The sequence below is a fragment of the Colletotrichum paranaense genome (assembly GCF_030867605.1).
Source record: "Colletotrichum paranaense strain IMI 384185 chromosome Unknown Scaffold_17.1, whole genome shotgun sequence".
In the NCBI taxonomy this organism is placed as follows: Eukaryota; Fungi; Ascomycota; class Sordariomycetes; order Glomerellales; family Glomerellaceae; genus Colletotrichum; species Colletotrichum paranaense.
In genome coordinates, this window is record NW_026848975.1 from 372,689 (window position 1) to 391,171 (window position 18,483).

General features: G+C 53.2%; 6 protein-coding genes across 6 annotated transcripts; 2 read left to right on the plus strand and 4 right to left on the minus strand.

Moving 5' to 3' along the window:
• Window positions 1-531: 531 nt before the first annotated feature.
• On the minus strand, window positions 532-1,614 carry CPAR01_14939 (uncharacterized protein; the record flags this gene model as incomplete). Its single annotated transcript, XM_060499189.1, has 5 exons — window positions 532-572; window positions 626-1,154; window positions 1,216-1,317; window positions 1,368-1,417; window positions 1,479-1,614. The coding sequence occupies 5 exons, from the start codon at window positions 1,612-1,614 to the stop codon at window positions 532-534; spliced, it is 858 nt and encodes a 285-aa protein (XP_060342114.1).
• Window positions 1,615-2,196: 582 nt separating this feature from the next.
• Window positions 2,197-4,403, minus strand: CPAR01_14940 (GMC oxidoreductase; the record flags this gene model as incomplete). The annotated part of the gene is made up of 4 exons (XM_060499190.1): window positions 2,197-3,687; window positions 3,750-3,830; window positions 3,882-4,281; window positions 4,354-4,403. The coding sequence occupies 4 exons, from the start codon at window positions 4,401-4,403 to the stop codon at window positions 2,197-2,199; spliced, it is 2,022 nt and encodes a 673-aa protein (XP_060342115.1).
• A 1,583-nt stretch (window positions 4,404-5,986) lies between these two features.
• On the plus strand, window positions 5,987-7,694 carry CPAR01_14941 (CFEM domain-containing protein; the record flags this gene model as incomplete). Its single annotated transcript, XM_060499191.1, has 6 exons — window positions 5,987-6,112; window positions 6,184-6,349; window positions 6,450-6,671; window positions 6,727-6,794; window positions 6,869-7,251; window positions 7,328-7,694. The coding sequence occupies 6 exons, from the start codon at window positions 5,987-5,989 to the stop codon at window positions 7,692-7,694; spliced, it is 1,332 nt and encodes a 443-aa protein (XP_060342116.1).
• Window positions 7,695-8,429: 735 nt separating this feature from the next.
• Window positions 8,430-10,586, minus strand: CPAR01_14942 (bacterial alpha-L-rhamnosidase domain-containing protein; the record flags this gene model as incomplete). The annotated part of the gene is made up of 4 exons (XM_060499192.1): window positions 8,430-9,261; window positions 9,311-9,518; window positions 9,574-9,631; window positions 9,687-10,586. 4 exons carry the CDS (start codon window positions 10,584-10,586, stop codon window positions 8,430-8,432), a joined length of 1,998 nt encoding a protein of 665 aa, XP_060342117.1.
• A 1,453-nt stretch (window positions 10,587-12,039) lies between these two features.
• CPAR01_14943 (uncharacterized protein) lies at window positions 12,040-13,403 on the plus strand (the record flags this gene model as incomplete). The annotated part of the gene is made up of 2 exons (XM_060499193.1): window positions 12,040-12,896; window positions 13,370-13,403. The coding sequence occupies 2 exons, from the start codon at window positions 12,040-12,042 to the stop codon at window positions 13,401-13,403; spliced, it is 891 nt and encodes a 296-aa protein (XP_060342118.1).
• A 48-nt stretch (window positions 13,404-13,451) lies between these two features.
• On the minus strand, window positions 13,452-16,832 carry CPAR01_14944 (thioesterase superfamily protein; the record flags this gene model as incomplete). The annotated part of the gene is made up of 9 exons (XM_060499194.1): window positions 13,452-14,096; window positions 14,760-14,841; window positions 14,898-15,253; window positions 15,308-15,370; window positions 15,443-15,611; window positions 15,679-15,782; window positions 15,848-15,932; window positions 16,005-16,319; window positions 16,387-16,832. The coding sequence occupies 9 exons, from the start codon at window positions 16,830-16,832 to the stop codon at window positions 13,452-13,454; spliced, it is 2,265 nt and encodes a 754-aa protein (XP_060342119.1).
• Between the last annotated feature and the right edge of the window lie 1,651 nt (window positions 16,833-18,483).

Consider the following 18,483-nt stretch of genomic DNA (forward strand, 5'->3'; position numbering starts at 1 on the left):
AGGATCGTGATCTGACTCCTGCGTGCCTGCCAAAGGCAAGCTACCTTACCTATGGCAGCTGAGGTACGTAGAGCTAGCTCCCTCGCTTTGGTTCGGTGATGGCTGTATGACGTAGTGCTGTGGCGGGAGCTTGACTTCCCTGTGGCTACATGTGATGTGGCTGAACCACGGACCAAACCCTCCGTGGGGAATCCTTGGCAGCAGCAGCGCAAGACACGACACGACATGGAGCAGACCAATTCTCCTTAGCATTGGTCTAGACATTCATCTGGTTCGCAGCACTGGTTCACAATTTCACAGCGAACCGCACCTCTGCGGCTGTTGATGCAATTACACAGGTGCAGATAGCAAGTCCTTTGGTCTTAGCTGGGCTCGATGCTTGCTAACGACAGGGGTCTTGTTGGTGCATAATTAAAGTACCGCCAACCAAAGCCAATTCCATCCTCACATATTCACTTTGACAGCTCCAATAAATTTAATAGCCACGGACCGCTCGAAAGATTCTATCAACGCCAAATCTCAAAACATGGTCTAGCCTCCTTCACTACTATCAAGTTGCTTCTGGCCCTTCCCTTCTTGCAAGATCAATGACGAGAATTGGAGGCTCGGCCCGAGCCCGACGAACCCCTGCCCTCAAGCGTGGAGCTGGCCGGCATGATGGCGAGAGCCAGGTCTCCTAGCCGGCGGAAGGCGTCCTCCCGGGCATCTTGAGCGTTGTCAACAGCCTTGAAAGCGTCAGAGATACCGTGCCGAGCATCGCCCTGACGAGCGTCACGGTGCAGCTCATCAACCACGAGCCGAAGAAAATGGTCAGAAGGCCCGATTGCTTGCGGGTCCCGTGCCGCAATCCAGACTTCTCTTCCCAGGCGGCGCGAGGCTTCTGCCTTTTCCTCGTCGATTCTTTTGATATCAACCAATACCTTCGAGACCCTTAGGCCAGCTGTGTTGGAGGAACGGCCGCTCCGACTCGGTCCTGCAAAGCTCGGGGCGCACCGAATCTCGCCCATCACTTCATCGTCAGACGCCGTGTTGTAGGCCATTGGAGTGTCCTCATCCGAAGCCGCTGATTGATGATCGTCTTGCAGTTGTGTGTTGTGGTAAGCCCTGGTCACTCTTTCAACATGTCGATATAGGTCTTTGATGGCTTTCCGGTCCTGGCATGTCATTATCAGCAAATGTTTCGGAAGACAACCCAACTTTCTGCATTGAATTTACCCCGGCGAACTTCTCGCTCTCGCCATCAACCTGTTCTGCCAAAATGATTTGCCTGGTCTTCTCAATGATCTCCAGAGTTTGGGGCCACTGCTCCTTCTGAATCTAGATGAAATTCAGCATCCCACAGCCTCCACCAAGAAACAAACTCCTACCATGAGACAGCGTTTGTCCTTATCCTCGGCACATCTGGCGCATTTCATAACTAGAACGATGAAACGTAAGTAAGAAAATCGTGAATGAGAAAGGTACTTAACGCCACTCACGGTTTCTTTTACAATAGTAGTTCGCGACCGGCTTTTGCTTCCTGGGATAGACGCCAGTGTATAAACCGAGGCATCGTAGGCACCAGCGGTTGTCCTCCTTCAATGAATTGGCTGAGGCTTCGGATCGGGGAAGCATCTTTCTGAAGGCAATGCCAACTTTCGACTGATCTTGCTATTGTGCTTGGTACAGAGACAAGCAGCTCTAGGGGCCTGGAAGGAGACGGGCTTGATATATGCCCCTGAGAAGTCTACCTAAAAAGTTGTGGTCTGAAGACCGGCGCTTCCGAAATGCTTAGGTGCTTCTAGCTGAGGTCAGTATGTCTAAAAGAGACGCTTGTGAGGGTAGGCAGCTGACCGTCTTCACCCTTTCAACGCCAAGACCTGAAAGGGGTCTTTGAGAAATGGCCTATAGGATGCCTTTAAGCTGCGTCAGATGTCTGACAAGGAAGACGGGATGAAGGTAGCTGGCTTCTCGGCTTCATTCGCGGCTGACCCCGGTCTCAGGTACATCAACTGAGCTCCAAGAAAAACGCACTTTTACAAGATCTACAGCAAACAATGAGGCGTTTCACAGTCCGCCTATATGCTTTGTCCGGCTTTCAAGAGATCAATGAATCAGAATCTGGTTGTAGTATTATGCACATCATAGAACATGATGCTATTAGGAAATCTGGACCCTGGTTACCGTCAATGTCCAATAATGGCGAACTTTGACAAACTACGCCGCTTGTGCCTCAGCGATGATCACATCAGCGGCCTTCTCACTCGCCATGTAGATACCGAGAACGATATAGAACCCGGGAATCTTGGGGAAGATGGAGGCATCGACCACGCGCAATCCGTCAACCCCACGAACCTTGAAGTTAGAATCCAGGACAGCAAGCGGATCGTCATCGGCACCAATAGGCGCAGTGCAGCTAGCATGATGACCCCAGGCCTCATCTTTGGCAAATTGCTTAAGGTCAGCCTCAGATGAGATCTCCTTGGGTGGCCAGATGCGTTCAAACGAGCCATCAAGCGGGATCAGGTTCTCAAACGCCTCGATGCCGTACTGCATTCCCTCGTACACAGCCTGAAGATCTTCCTCGCCACCGATGCCCTCGAAAAGGCTGTGGAAGGTGATGTTGGGCGTGTCGCGCGGGTTGGTGCTCGTTAGGTTGACCACGCCAGCGTTGTTACGGCTGTGGCCCTTGAGGGTAAGCCAGGTCCAGACGCTGAGGTCGGCGAGGGCGTGCTCGGCATAATTGGGGAAGTAACCGTTGAAGTAGGCCGGTACACCACCGAGGAAGAGGTCCGGATTGCCATTCTCCGCGACGGAGGAGTGCTTGAAGTACCCGAAAGCAATGCCGTTGGTCGTGTAGCCGCCCTTTAGGCCGCCGATGCCCGACTGCCACTGAGAGAAGCAGGGGTCCTCGCCGTTGTGCGTGCCGTTCATGTCGAGGAAGGTGCACTTCTCGAGGAGGGAGAAGTCGGTGGGCGCCTTGCCCACGATGCCGACTTCGTACCGGTCCTGCATGTTGCCGCCGACACCAGGAAGGTCTTTGACTACAGAGATATTAAAGGATTCAAGTTCGGAGGCAGGGCCGATACCACTAAGCTTGAGCAGCTGAGGGGTGTTGAAGGTTCCCGCGGACACGATGACTTCCTTGCTAGCGAACACACGTCCGGGGACGCCGCCGTCCTCCTTGGTGGCTCTGGGATCGGCACGGTACAGGCTCTTGCCGACGAGGTACTCAACGCCAGTTGCCTTGGGCTTCTCGCCCGTCGTGTCAAAGTTGACCTTGGTCACGAGCGTGTTGAGAGCCACATCCAACTTGTACTTCTTGGATCCGTCCTCGTTGGTCGCGGTGACAACGTCGAATATGAAGTCACGAGGGGATGAACGAGTGAAGGAAGGGTCCTTCATGGAGAGGGGAATCTGGTAGATCTTCTCTCCATTGTCACGGTCGGGTGAGTCGTTGTTGACGTCGACGGCCAAGATCTCGAGGAGGCCTGTGACGGTGTTGATCACCTTGCCGAGAAGTGACTTGCCCATCGTGGTGGCAGCAGCGAGAACCAGAGACAGCACCTTTTGGTCTTGAACGATGAGAATCGGCGGAGTAGTTTGAGTCTCTAGCCATCCGTCGTAGCCGTGCACGGAGCTGTCGAGGCCGCCGGGGAGATAGTGACACTTCTCGAGCTTCTTGTAGTACTCTCGCATCTTCGAAGCCTTTGCATACCATCATTGTCAGCATTGACCAAACATTACTTAGGAAGTTGGGAAGTTCTCACCTCCCACGAGCTGTCACCAGTGATGGCCGCAATGTTGTTCCAGTCACTGTCCTGGGGCAGGATGGTGACGAGAGCATTATGCTTCCGAGATTGTCAGCTAATGAAACAGCAGTCTAGATCGAGACAACTTACTTGGGAGCAACCACCAAGGGCACCGACACGAGGATACAAGATTCCCAACTGTTCGGATCCCTGCGGCGGGTCGAGACCAACATAGATCTCTCCATCCGGCTTTCGATAAGACATCTTGCTGTCTCTCTTGGCCTGCTCCGGATCAGAGTAGTGGTTGACGAAGAAATCCCATGCGATCGGCTGGTGTTGGGAAGCCAGAACGTGTAGAGCCGGAACCTGGACGGCCGGGTCTTCGCCTCGATCCTCGCCGGCGTCGATGAGCAGAACACTGAAGCCGGCCATGGCCAGGCGGGCAGCGAGGGGAGCACCGCCAGGCCCGGAGCCGACTACGACGTAGTCATACGTCGAGTTGTCTGTAGGTCCCGTGGCATTGAGGGTTGGACCAAGGGGTTGATCGAAGCTGGTTTATGTAAGCCAATGATTCGCACGACAAGTGTGTAGGTATTGACTGAGACTAGTTGTGAGAACTTACGCCGCATGGGCAGCCGCGAAAAGCGCCGCAACAGAGAAAAGGAACTTCATGGTAACATCCAATGAAGGTGACTGAAACGCAACCGAGAGCAAAAACACGATGAATGAGTGACTGGCTGGCGAGTTTGTTGAGATGCAAAGGAATGACTACTGCCAAATGGCTAAGAGTTGGTGGAACCAAGACAGGCGAAGCGACTCAAAAAGTCAGAACCTCAAACGTTAAGTATGGGTTCATGAGAACGCTCCTATTCGGGCTCATTTCGAATGCATCTCCACTGATTGGCGATGCTGATGTGATGAGAGGCATCATCTCCCGTGAAGCCGGCGCGCTCACGAAGGGGGCACGAGAAGTGAGACATGGGGAAAAGATGCTTTGATCTGCCAGTTTACTTTCCTAAGTCGAGGTTGCATTGGCGCCGACGACTCTTTGGCATGCCTGCGAGTATTCAGCCAGGGTCGTAGACGAAATGAAAGAAAACATGGGTCCTGTCAAAACGTCAAAACACCACTCCCGGATCCTGCTCCGCCAATGGAGAAAATTGCTGCCCACACCAATGAAGCTCTACGACAAGCAACTGTCCAACAGAAAAAGCATGGCAGAACCTTGCTGAGCGAGCAGAATCCGACGTGGACACATCCACAGCCAGGGGTCACGGATTGAGAAACGATAGCCCTACACTTGGCCCCATTGTCCGAACGCTCTTTGGACGACGGGTATGGAGATTCTAGAGGGGCCCATTGCTTCGATGCCACTACGATTCACGCAACGAACGACAGACGGGAGACAGACTGGAGACAGAACAGACAGATCAGGCGCGCAAGCACTTACCGCCTCCTTGTTGTCGGGTTGGCCCTGGTCTGAAGAACCGTTGATCTCACTCTTACTGCCGTTGCAGTGCATATACAGAATACCAGGAATAACGAAAAGCATGTTAGCGATCCCCTGCGGTTCATTGGCCACTCGCGAACCCCTCCTCTTCCCCCATTCGTGATAATTTAACCGCTTTGGGACTGAGCTCAACGGTTTGGACGTCGACAGGCGGGTGATGGAGAGATGAAGAGATTTGGCTTTTACGTAGCCAAGTTAGCTCAACTGCCGCCGCTAAGAAATCGGACCACTCTTTTCGGAAAGTTCACTCGTAAGTTTGCTGGTCAAGGACTCTAGCGAACCGTTTTGACCGGCATCTGCATCCGGCGCAGGCCACATCCAAGTCTCCTCAGTCTTCTTACGGAATCTTCCTTTTCAACTACACCAGGGGTTCGACGACGATCCAAAGCAAGATCGTCGGCTACAAGGCAACGCAGAAATGACTCGCCCACTTCAGAGCGACTCCAGAATGAAGAAATCCAGGGACAGCATCCTAGAGAGAGACGAACCCGAGAGCCAAGGATCACGGCAGATGCCACCATCTATGTGATGAACTTGACAGGCGGAGGAAGGATGGCACGCAAGTCACGATATGAGGTTAAAAGTAACACCCCCTTCTTCCTCTTCTCTAGATCCGGTCTAGGGAACTCCGTCTCTTTCGGCTACGATTTACATACTTGAAAAGGAAACCCGGAATCCCGCTCGTGCTTCTCTTCCCCATCCTTGCTTTCTCGTACGACGTCCCTCCTTCACAATATCGGTCGCCATGAAGCTTTCAGGCATGCTGGCGGCCACGGCCGCAGCCCTCGCGGCCTTCTCTTCAACGGCCCAAGCCGCGACTTCAGCTGCGGAAGCGTTGGCCATGGCTCAGAAGCTATACCCGGAATGCGCAGTAAGTATTGAATAGTGAGCGGATCTCCCGCGCTTAGCGTCAAGACGGTGGCAATTTTTTTGGCTGATCAGTGCGGCATCCCCATCTTTTCCCGACTACAGCTCGTCTGTCTCACCAAGCTTGTCCCGACGTCGGGTTGCCAGCTTACGGACACTGCGTGTCTTTGCACCAACGAGGAACTCAATGCCAACCTCTCTGTCTGCGTGTTGCAGGGATGCAACTATGAGGATGCCCTCAGTAAGTGCCTCTGCCTTGCTTTAGCTTTGAGACCGTACAAGGCATATTCTCAGCATCACAAATGGGAGGATTTGACTGACTCGTGTTGATGCTGCGCTAGAAACTAAGAATGGCTCGGCGACCATGTGCGGCCTACCTGTTCGAGATGATACTATGAAGCCCCCTCTCGTAGCGGGTGTAGGATTTGGTATAGCTCTCATCATTTACATACTCCGTATGTGTTCTGCTCTGCCTGGATGCAACAGAGAACTCAGCTGGGATGACTGGACCATCACCGCTTGCGTTCTTCTCACGATCCCGCCAACCGTCTTTGCCTTCACACGTAGGTGTTCCTCCATAAACACGTGTCCCGTGTAAGTTGAGACTGACTGATCTAGTTTCTGCAAATGGATTGGGAAAGGACATTTGGACTCTGCCCCTCCAGAACGTTGAGAACGTGCTGTTTGTAAGTGACCAAATCCACTCACACCTCGTCTCAACTAAGACCAACGACTAACACCAAACACCCCTCACCAACAGTTCTACTTCCTCGGAGAGCTCTTCTATTTCCTCGCACAGGCAATGAACAAAGTCTCTATCCTCCTCTTCCTCCACCGCATCTTCCAGCACAACAGCCTCGGCAAGGCCATCTGGGTCACAATCGGCCTCACCCTGGCCTACGCCGCCGCCTTCTTCTTCGCCACGCTCTTCCAATGCTGGCCCATCAACCACGCCTGGCTGCAGCTTGAGTCAGACCACCTGGGCCGCTGCAACAACATCCACCTCCAGGGATGGTTGAGCGCGGCTTTCAACATCGTGCTGGATATCGTCATCCTGGCGCTCCCCTTGCACCAGCTTTACCAGCTGCAGATGCCTTTGAAAAAGAAGCTCATGGTAATGGTTGTATTCTCCATGGGCATCTTGTAAGTCCCCTGAGACACCCCTCTACTGTCATCCCACTATGTCAACAAAGGGACAAGACTAACTGGTCTCCCACAGCGTCACTCTCGCCAGCGTAATCCGCCTCCGCACCCTCGTCGTCTTCGCAAACTCGACCAACATCACGTACGACTACGTCGACGCGGCCTACTGGAGCACAATCGAGCTCTACGCAGGCATCATCACGGCCTCCCTCCCTGCCGTCTACAAGTTCCTCTCTAGCGCCTTGTCCCAGAACGCCGCCTGGTCGGCTGTCAAGTCCAAGCTGTCTGGCGCATCGTCGGGCTCGAGGGGTACCGACAACTCGCACTCGGCGGTGGCGACGGGGTCCAGTGGTTTGAATCGACGGCTTACGCCGAAGAGGTCTGAGGCTGAGTTTGTGCTTTTGACGGATGTTGAAAGTGGCAAGAGTCAGAGGTGGGACTAGGTAGTGGACAGCTTGGAGATAACATAATCTTGCAGTAATGCACTGTACATAACATCATCAATCTCTCCTCTTACACGCGATATGTACACCTACCTCACCGAGTACCTCACACACGCAAGATAGTCTATACATCCTTTCTCAACAAGGCCCAACTGGATGGAACTGTTAGAGAAGATCAAGCAAGTATAAAACCACTTCCAGAGTGTCCTGGATTCTTGTGTTCACCAGAATTGCCAGATTGGGGGATCTGGACACCCAGTCGGTACCAAGCCGTGGTGGTCTTGTCGTTCGGCGAGCGGACAAGATGATGGCCGCGAGGATCTCACGACCCATAAGAGGGTATCTCTGTCCCTTCAAGTGAATAACACGCAATGCTGCTCATCAGTGAAGGCAGACGTCTTCTGCGTATTCGCTCGTGAAAGAGCGAAAGATAGAGGGTAGTCAAGATGAAAAGGAAATCTCTTACTATAACTCATGTCTGCCTCGGTCCTTGATGATCGTCATTCCCTGAAAGACAACGTGCTGGACTCAAGCGCACTGATCAAACAAAGGGCCGCTGGAACTATAAGGAGCTCTGGGAACATGGAGTATTGTCTGCAGAAAGACTAAGACTCTTAGGATCTACCTGCTGTCGGTTTTTATCGGAACCTGAGCCGTACAGAAACGCCAAGATTGCAATTCCGATATGCGCTCATTCTATCGAAGCGCACGACAGATCACCGACGAAGGAGAAGACTAGACGCTGATGGTAATGTTACCTTTTCCACCATTGACCCAGACGGATTTCTGCCCCGAAAGCACCAAATATCCCCGAGTCGACGCCGGTGTGTCCCATTCAACGACAGCCGTTCCTTCATCCCCAACGGTAAACTTTGCAGAAAACTTGCCCAAGCTCGTCGTGAACCCAGCTTCGGCTTCCGAGAGCTCGCTCAGCACAGGCTTGAGCTGCCACTCGCTTCCGCCGGGCTTGATGACCCTCAGTCCGACAAGATACTCTGTCATAGTCGAAGTTGGACCACTGCTCCACCCATGAGCATGCGAGATATAAGACGGATCGTTCCGGTACCCGCGATCTCCTCGATAGCCCCATGTTCCATCGATGAGATACCCCTCCACGACGGTAGACTGCGTGCCGTTGGGGTTGTTCAGGTACCAGCCCCACGCGTCTCGGATAAGCTGTAAGGCCCGATCGGGGCGTCCCGTTCGGAAGTGCGAGGCGATCTCGATGCTGGAGATGAATGGCGACACATTGTTTTTGAGTTCGGGGCAGTGAGGACCGATCGGGGTCCAGTTTGATTCGAGGTAGTCGGACACCTTTTGCGCTTCGGCGCTATCTGCGGAGACGACACCAAAGGCGACTGCCATGCTGTTCGCGTCTTGTGGATACAGCGACGTGTTGTCGGGACTTTCCTTGAACGCCCCCTTGATTTCATCCCATAGCTCAGTCATGATGGACGCTTGCAGCTTGCTCGCGGCGCTTGTCCAGTCTTTCTGGTAGCTGCTCGCGTTCGTGAGGGTAGGAGACCAAGAGGTGATGTCGGCGCCGGTGCGCAGGGCTCGATACAATCTGGTCGTAGAGTTAGTGTTTCCCTTGGCCGAGAAGAACATTCACCTACAGCATGCTTGCTGAGCTGCGCTCAGTGGAGTATGTCCATCGGCCCCAGTCCGCGGCGCCAGTCACGTTCATGATTCCCTTGTCTGAGACTTTGCTTCTACTGAGGTTGATTGCTTTGAGATACTTGGGCCAGATGGAAGTCATGAAGTCCGTGTCGCCGGTGTACAAGAAGTAGTTGTAAGTGCCAACCAGTGTCCACAGATGGTATGCTATGCTTGCACCGTCAGCTTGACTTCTTGCCATCCTAAACTTGTCTCGACTTACTGTCGCTATCCTTCGAGAGATATGGTGGACCGGCTTTTGGCAAAGTACCGTCGGCAGACTAACGAGCGACACGTTGAGTAAATTTCAATTGCATCATCTTTGGGGCAACTTACCTGGTAGTTGTAGATCGCCAACAGGGCATTTTTCGTGCTCTCCATATCGCCGGTGCTCACAAATGCAGAAGGCACCGCAGTCCCCATATCCCCAATCCAGACCCAGCGATCACGCTTCGCTCCATCCAGAAGGACGGTCTCCCCAGGCCCAATGTAAGCGTCATTCTGCCAGCTCGTGCGTCCACTTGTCCCAGACACGCGACCAGTCTTGCCCGGCACGGAGTTCGTCTGGATGGTATACGCCCCGCTGTACCAGATCCTGTTGAGGAGCTCGTCGCTGGAGTGGAAGTATCCCTGATAGGCTCTAAGATCGGACCACGTCGGCTGGAAGCTGATCTCCAGACTGATATTGCGAATCTCCACCGAGACGGTAGACGACGAGTCGAATGGCGTGAGGAATAAGGTCAGGTACCGGAAGCCGCCGCGTAGCTTCGGATCGGGCATGATGTAGGTTCCCGCTGCGTCCGAGGTGATGTTGTATGCGAGAGCGCCGTCTTGTCCGGTACCACCATTCGAGTTGTCTGACTTGCGACCAATGTAGTTTTTCGCCTCTGTGAAAGCGAGGCCGAGAGTGGCGTTGGTGAACTGGGAGAGCTTGTAGTCGATGGTCACGATGCCACCTACTTCGACGCCAAAGTCAAAGACCAGGCCGTCGGTTTGGCTGGAAAGATTGACCGGTGCGGTAAAGTTGGAGATAAACGCTCCAGATGGTGAAGATAAGATGTACTTTGGTGTGACGTTACGAGAAGTGGGAGCATAGTTGTACTGGTCCCAAACTCCTGGGAACGAAGCAGAGCTTGGTCCATCGCAGGTCGTGTTTCGCCAGCATTCAGCAGAACAGTAATTTGCAAGGAGAGTTGTTGCCGCAAGGGCTCGAATAGACGGTTGTGATATCAACATGCTGGAACTGGGTTTGCCGTTGTGGCTGCAATGGTGCAGAAGGAAGTGGTGCGACCTGGTCAAGTTCCGATGACACGAGGCATATCAAGCGCCTTAGACTTTATGCCGAGGCGGCTGTGGGAGATCATGTTCACGAGACAAGAAGCCTTGGTGGAATATCTTGACTACCTCCTTTGCGCTTCGCCAGCTGAGCTTCGGCTGTCGTCACATTTACTTGCGCGGAGTCAACCTCAATTGAGTCCATCTTCGGTGTAGATTGCCGCGGATGGCGCCAATCACAGCAGTTACAACCCAGGCACCGATACAGAAGCGGGAATACCCACGCATACCCCGGTCTAGCACTTTACCAGATTGAGGACAGAACTTCATGTCGGTCGTGGGGTTCCCCAAATTCTGCCTGTGTACCCCGCAATACCTCTCCATACGAATTTGTACGGATATACCAAAGGGATGTGGGTTTGTTTCCTTTGGGCCGATGATGCTGATTTGCGTTGAACGTCCATCGCGATCAAACATGGGTCTGCTAAGGTGGGATGTAACCTCCATGCTCCCGCCCGGATAGCTCCAGGTGGACGACCGGACTCTGCTTTTTCTTCTTTCGGGACGAAATGATCCGAAGATACGATGGATGTCTTCTGATAGTATGAGTTCCTATTCAGCGAGAGAGGTTCTGTGAAGCCCTCGGAGATGCTGAGATCTTGTCTTGTAGGCTAAAGGCGGACCGATATCGATATCTGGCTTTGGGATTTCAGACGGATCAAGCCTCATCGTTGTCCTTTATCGTCAAAGATCAACATTGTAGCACGAATCTGAGTCGCATCAGAAAGTTCAGGACAGATGATGCATCGTCGGTGCAGAAACTCGCTGTCTAGAGGCGGGATGCTACGGCTCGTGGACCGAGACGGAAGAGAGAGACGGTAACTTGATTAAGACCCATCTATCGGTTTTTCGTCGCCATTAAGTGAACTGCTCTAGATCCATGGTGGCTGAAGGTATTCCTCAACGACGAACCTAGGACCCCTTGCCTCTACCCCCAATCCCACCTGAGTACTCGATGTAGAGGTAGAAGCAAAGATGCTGGGTTAGTGAGGGGACATGATGAGCCCGAAAATGTCGTCCAAGGCTTCGTGGCCCGAGTCTCAACCGGTGGATTCTAGACAAAAGGGTGCTCCGAGGACCCGAATCTCCAACGAACCGTCCTTCCAGGTATTGGTGAGGGCCTGAATGGCCAAGTTAGGAAGAACTTCCTATCGTAATGAACTGCCTTACTTCATAGTTAATGACTTGGCCTTGCTCTTCCTAGTCATGAAAGTTGGTCGCATCGAACAAGCAGCTTGAAATCTTTTCACCTATTTTGGCGAAATCACCTCATGACAACTCCCTCAGCTTCAACATCCACCGACACAGTCACCCAGTAAGCCAGCTACAACTTACACAAGCCCAGCAACACAATATGAATCGTCTCAGACGACTGCTCGTTCATCACAACCACCGTCTCTTCCAACGTTTTCCAACGGAAACAACAAAGTCGTCCTCTGCAGACAACGCTTCACCGATCCAGTCCCTCCCAAACGAGATCCTGTGCCAGATACTCAGTTCCCTCCCGCTACACGACGAATTCGCTCTCTCTCACACCTGCAAAGGTCTTCGTGCCCTCACGCACAGAGACTGGACCCTCGCCCTTATCTCACTCCCTCGCAACCACAAACTCGCCTTCTGGACGGGCCTCGCTTACACCAAGCCGAACCACTGGGTATGCAGCCCCTGCTGCCATCTTCACAGAATTTGTACGCAAGATATCCCCGGAGCCAAGAGCCACAACCCCTTTCCCTGCCAGCAAAACTCTCGCCACATTTTTAATCCGAAGAACTACAATCTCCGGCATGCGCACGTACAGCTCGCTCTTAAATTGGCTCGTATGAGTGATAGCGGGGCAATAGACGAGAACCAGCAACGACTCCTCGAGGACATCATGGCGCCATTCACATCGCGAGTAGATGTACCTGCAAACCTCATCTCCACCACGAGCGGGTACGCCTTCACACCCAAGATTATCGAGGGCAGGTTCCTGATTCACATGGAGCACGAGGTCCGCGATAACCTCGAGGCCGGTTTGCTTCGGATGACCTGCTCCAGGCGCGTCTGCCCGCATCTGATGATCTTACTGGAGCCCAACGGACAGGTTATTTTCGACGACGACGGTGTGAACATCAACCAGTGGTTGGGCTGGGGCCACCCCCGGTATGTCAGTAGATACATGGCGTCATCGGATGTCATGGACGGCATCCGCGTTGCGGTCGACGGGCATGGGTACGAGTCGATTGGCCACTGCAACCGTTGCGCGATGGATTACACAATCATTGCGTCGCACGGTGTTGTGACACTTCACTCGTGGCATGATTTGGAAGTAACGAGTGGATGGTGCATATTCAGACGGCGGAGAATGACTCTTCTAGGGGGCCGACTGTATATCATGAGCTTGGTAGTGTGCAGCAGATGTACTTGGAAGTCTGATAGACACCACCTTGCATTATTCTGAGGTTGCCTAGCGAGACAGCTCAGCCTCTTTTGAAATGAGGTTAGTCCAGAATACTCACGTAGCTGCTCTGGTAAAAGTATTACAACTCATGTCCTTGACCCTCAAAGGAAAGCAGACAGCTTCTTGAATACAGTGCTATAGACTGAAATGCAGATCCTATCTATTATCACAGCGTCGTTCGTGCGCCATGCGTCCAAGCAAGTAAGGGTGCCCAGCTGGCTACTGCCAATGCTGACAGCTCAAGGATTCCGGCGGCAGAGGTCTATGTCTACATATAAGCAAAGTCTACTCCCAAACGATTCTCTAATCAAGCTCTCAAAGGCACGTCACAGCTTCTCCTGTCTCTTCTTCCGCTTCTCCATCCCAACAAAATACGCTTCCGCCTTGGCAAGAACCGTACCAAGCTCGTCGGTGATCTCCGCCTCGACCAAGAACTTCCTAGGCCCGTCCATCCGCTTCAAGACCGCCGTGCAAGCCACCGTCGACATAGTCGGCACCGGCTGTATGTACGTGATGTTCAAGTTCTGTGTGACCTGCGGCAGCATCGGCATGAACCCCAGCAACTTGTTGATGAACCCGATCGCACCCATGCACTCGTCGAATATGGCCGCGACAGCACCGCCGTGGCACCACTCCTTCTTGAGCGTGCTCAGCCCGTGGCCGAGAGTCAGGAAGCAGCGGACCTTGGTCATGTACAATTGGTCGAGGGGCCGGCTATCAGGAGGGTTTCCGTCGGCGCCCGGTGGTGACGAGGGCATGTGGAAGCAGCCGATGAAGAAGGGCACCGTGGCCGCGCTGAAGAGTGTGGAGCCCCAGAATTCAAAGATGCGGTTGTCTGGGTCGAATTCGCGGCTGACGAGGGGTCTGGCGATGATGCCTGGTTCCGAGAGGACTTTGGCGCACCACGGTATCCCTTGGAAGTGCGCGATCTGATCATCCCATGGTTCCGGCATGGCGAGGGAGTGAATGGACTGCTCAGACGAAGATCAAACTGAGCGCGTCAAATTTGGAGCTATTCCGTGGTGCAATGGTGAAGATCACTTATCCTTCCGTAGCTACTACCCCGGAACATGATGTCTGGTAGGGTCAGGACAGTTCCTTAATAGGACAGCTCTCGCACCTAAAGAGAATCAGTAGAATTGACGGAGGTTAAAGCAGGTGCAGCTGTCCGGAGTGTCGCGATAAGGTGAGTGGTAGTCTGATTAGTGAACTTCAAGAAAGTTCTCGAAGGCCCATCAAAAGGCTAGGTTCAAAGAAACTTAGATAGATACTGCAGTCAATTTCTAGTTTCTGAATCGTCAGAAAATCAAAGGCAATATATGCCGGCAGACTCAATTTGTAGCATGTGGTGGCATGACCTTGGCATGAAGCTCAGTATCACTAATCAAGAACAGCATGTCAACAGGACCCCGAGCCGTGGCCGGAGTTTCTGATTGCCGTCACTGTAGATATACGAGCTTTCGACGTGGTTTATCCACTCAAAGTGTTATCTTATCTTAGATTAACTCTACGTTTGCTGCTCTTGGATCCTCCGGAGTTGCGACATCTGGGACGCCAAGGTCGCCATCCGCTAGTCTTTAGATGTGAAAACTAATGGCGAAGCTGGCTTGTACAAGATTGCTTCCTCAACTTACACTATAGTTCTCGGCAGCCTGCAGGGTCTTAAACGCCTCAGGAAACCGAGACTTGGTGGTACACTCAAACGGAACCGGGCGTCTGACATCCAAAGTCAGCGACAGCAACAAACTGGCAAGAGTACAGGGGTATCTCACACAACGACACCGTCATCGACACATCCATCAACATCTATAGGGACATTTAACCCATCGTATCCCACCTTCGGCTCAATCTTCATCGCCCAAAGCACCGTCGCGATAGTGATGAAGAGATCCTCATTCGCAATCTGGCGCCCGACGCACAAACGGCGGCCAAACCCAAACGTGACGTGGCCCTGTTCTTTCGTCTCCGCTGCCAGCGGCTTGAGCTGCCCAGTCTCGGGATCGAGGAACCGAGCTGGGTTGAAGTGATGGGCGTCCGGGCCGTACGTGTGCGGATCGCGGTTCATGGCCCAGACGTTGGGGATGAGCAGCGAGCCTTTTGGTATAAAGCAGCCTTCGTACCAAATGTCCTGTGAGAAAGAGTCAGGTTACTGAGAGATTGTAGACGCAAGGTTGTGACTTACCTCGGAGCTCTGATGTGGAAGACCTATTGGGTCGACAGGTCGCCACCGCAGTGACTCCTTGACCTAGGCAAGTTCAATCGTGAGCGATGTCGCTTCACGAGACAGAGAAAAGTCACTGAAAATCCGACAACTCACCATGGCTTGAATGTAAGGTAGCATTCCATAGTGATCGGCAAAGTTCGGCATCGCCTCGCGTCCCACGACGCGGTCCAGCTCCTCCTGGGCGAGCTGCTGAACCTCGGGGTAAACGACCATAGCCAGCATCCACCACTCGAGCACGCCCGTGATCGACTTTGCCCCGGCACTGGAGATATTTTGTCAGAAATTTGATCACATCAAAGAGGGTCGGTATACCCCGTAGACGGACTTACATGACGCTCGCCGCGAGCCAGTTGATTTCCGTGTCGGATAAGTTGCACCGGCTCTGGTCCTTGATGAAGCTTTTGACGAGACAGTTGCCGCCATTGACACCTCTCTGCAAATGTTTTCAGCACACAGAACTTCCAAAAAGACAATAGGGGTCACCCATGCAATACTCACAAGTCTGGCCTCCTCGAACCAACTTCCAAAGATAGCAGAGTCCGCCGCAAACGAATTCTCCACCCGCCTCTTCCAAGGCGCGAATCTAGACAGAAAACATCAGCATCCTCATCACCGCCGTAGTGATTACACTGTCCAATCTGCCAAATAAACATACTTAGATGGTACATGTCTCAACCAAGGGAAGACCTGACTCAAATGCGCACCAGGCAGCGCAGCCTTGGTCAACCGCGCGACAAAGTCCTCAAGCCAAACCAGCTTCAAATCGCTCGCAGACGCGAGGGAAGGCGTGCCGTATACCAGGTTCATATTCGCCGAGGATACCGCGCGGTGCAGGTGCGACAACCAGTCCTGCGGGTCCTTGAGCATGTCTGCCGCCAGGAGTGTAGCCTCCTTTTGCTGGACGAGGCGGATGTCTGGGAAGGAGATGCTGCGCAGCGCTGTGTGGGAGGCTTTGCGCATGCGCAGCCACCTGGAAGTTCGTAGTGAGCTTTTCTGCTCTGCTTCCTTTGTGGATGTGTGAATGTAGGGGGGCATACATTGCGTTCTGGCTCTGGAAAGGCACGAAGCAGGACCCCGTCATCATGTCTATGATGACGTTACCAGGCCGGTCTGCTGTGACGGCAGCGCGACGATCCAAGATGTCGAACGAGGTCTTGAGGTCGTTGAGGACGACTACATCGCTTCCGGCAGCGGTGAAGTGCATGATGGTGCCTGATTTGGGTCGTGTTAGTTGGTTAGCCAGTGGAGGGAACCGCGGGACGAGCATACCGTACGTCTTCATCCAGCCGCCAAAAGTCAGCCACGGATCTTTGAGGACGTCGAGGGCGTTTCCGAGGAGGGGCAGCCCTCTCGGGCCTGGCGGAAGACGCCGTCTCGGGCTTCGAGCGTATGTAAAGACGAGAAGGAAGACCGAGACCACGGCGAGAGCCGTGATGGACCTGTAAGTCCACAAGAGACGTAAGAGAGCATCGGCGAACTGCATTCTGGCGGTCATGAATTCTTTTTCAGCGAGATGAGCTATCACTGATGGTGAGCCATTGTTCCCCTCTTATGTAGCATAGGTGCTTTCTCTTGATAGATCTCATATACGGCCAACAAGCCAACATAGGGTCAGGCTCCGCCGGACTTGCCGGCTTTCTCAACATCACCGTGACCAACGCCCTAGCCCGGTAGCCGTTCCAACAGAGCAAACAGTCCAGCATAGAAAGTGTTCAGCTTTCATAGCCTCTAGAATGTCTCGCCACTTGCATCCAATAGAGTCCTTAGATTCAAGAGTCGAAACATCGGTCGACGATGCGCTGCAATACAGGCGGAATAATTGGCCTGTGGAAAGAACGACCCTCCCACGCAGGGAGGCTCAAGGACTAGATTCTCTACTTTTCCAAAGCGATTCTTGCCCCCTTTCTCAGCTCGGGTTCATCGTGGGCCGGAGATATGCGCCGGACTTGGAGCTTCTGAGCTAAAGAATTCAGGGTTTTCGATATAAGGCTACGGCAGAGGCGTTGTCAAAGGTACATTAGTACCTAATTAGTCCCGGGTTTGTGAGTTGTTTGCTCCCTGCGCCTCTGTATCTCTTATTGCGTGTGAGACCTGGCTGGATCACTTAGTCCCAGCCAGCCTGCTTTTCCCCGTTGCGAAAGGAACGTTGTGGCTTGAATGCAGGGATGAAGCAACTCTCTCCCAGACCGGTTGAACCAACAGCGGAGCTAACGATAGCCTGATCCGGGACCCGTGGATCTGGCCAGGTTGTAGTTCTCTACCAGAAATCGACTCCAGCAAACACATCTAAAGCCATTGAACCAATGGCGTGGTACAATTCGGAGGGGCTGAGGATACGGAGGGCTAAATACTTAGGTGTGGGCAGCCTCAGTAATTGACTGTGTCCAATCCTGTTGCGTTCCGTGGTTCCCAACGCTTGTTGATCGCTACCCGCGAGCTAGGTATGCGAATGTTTGTCAAACAATGCACTTCAAAGAAGCTAGCGTCTTCGTTGGACACCACTTTTTTGTGTTGGAGCCTCCCTATTGGAAACGAGGGATTTGAGACATGGCCGCGAGGAGCTACTTCACACGGAATTAGAGCCCTGGGTGCCCGGGCCGCCAAACCACGAGCCGCCAAACCATGATCCGCCTGGTGCCTCCGGCTTCCGGATCGGCAGCGCCTCCACTTCCCAATCGGAGCGAAACCCAGCGCGGTCATGTCAAGCCCGGGCCGAAGGAGCCCTGCCCCATCAAGCTCTGCGGATCAAGGTCCGTCGCACTCCGGTAACGTGTGTATGTCGGCGGAAAAACTAATCAAATTCCCTGGTCCACGTCGGCGCGACGCCGTGTCGGCCTCAAAAGGTAAACGTATCGAAACCGTATTCTCAACGTAAGTTTCCTCTATTGTGGAGGAAATACCATTGTCAGGCACAAACGGAACGTTGAAAAAGACTAAAAGAACCAAAATGAGTCACTCGCAAACCCAAAAGGCTACACCCAAGACTGTCGTTCCCCCCTCCCCGAGGAACTCAAATTTCGCCCTACCTCACCCTCTCTCGGCACACTCAACCTTTTCATCGTCAAGAGAAGGTGTAGACATGTTACCAAGAAGGAAGTAAAGGCGAAAAACAAGGGAGAACTTAAGTAGAAAGC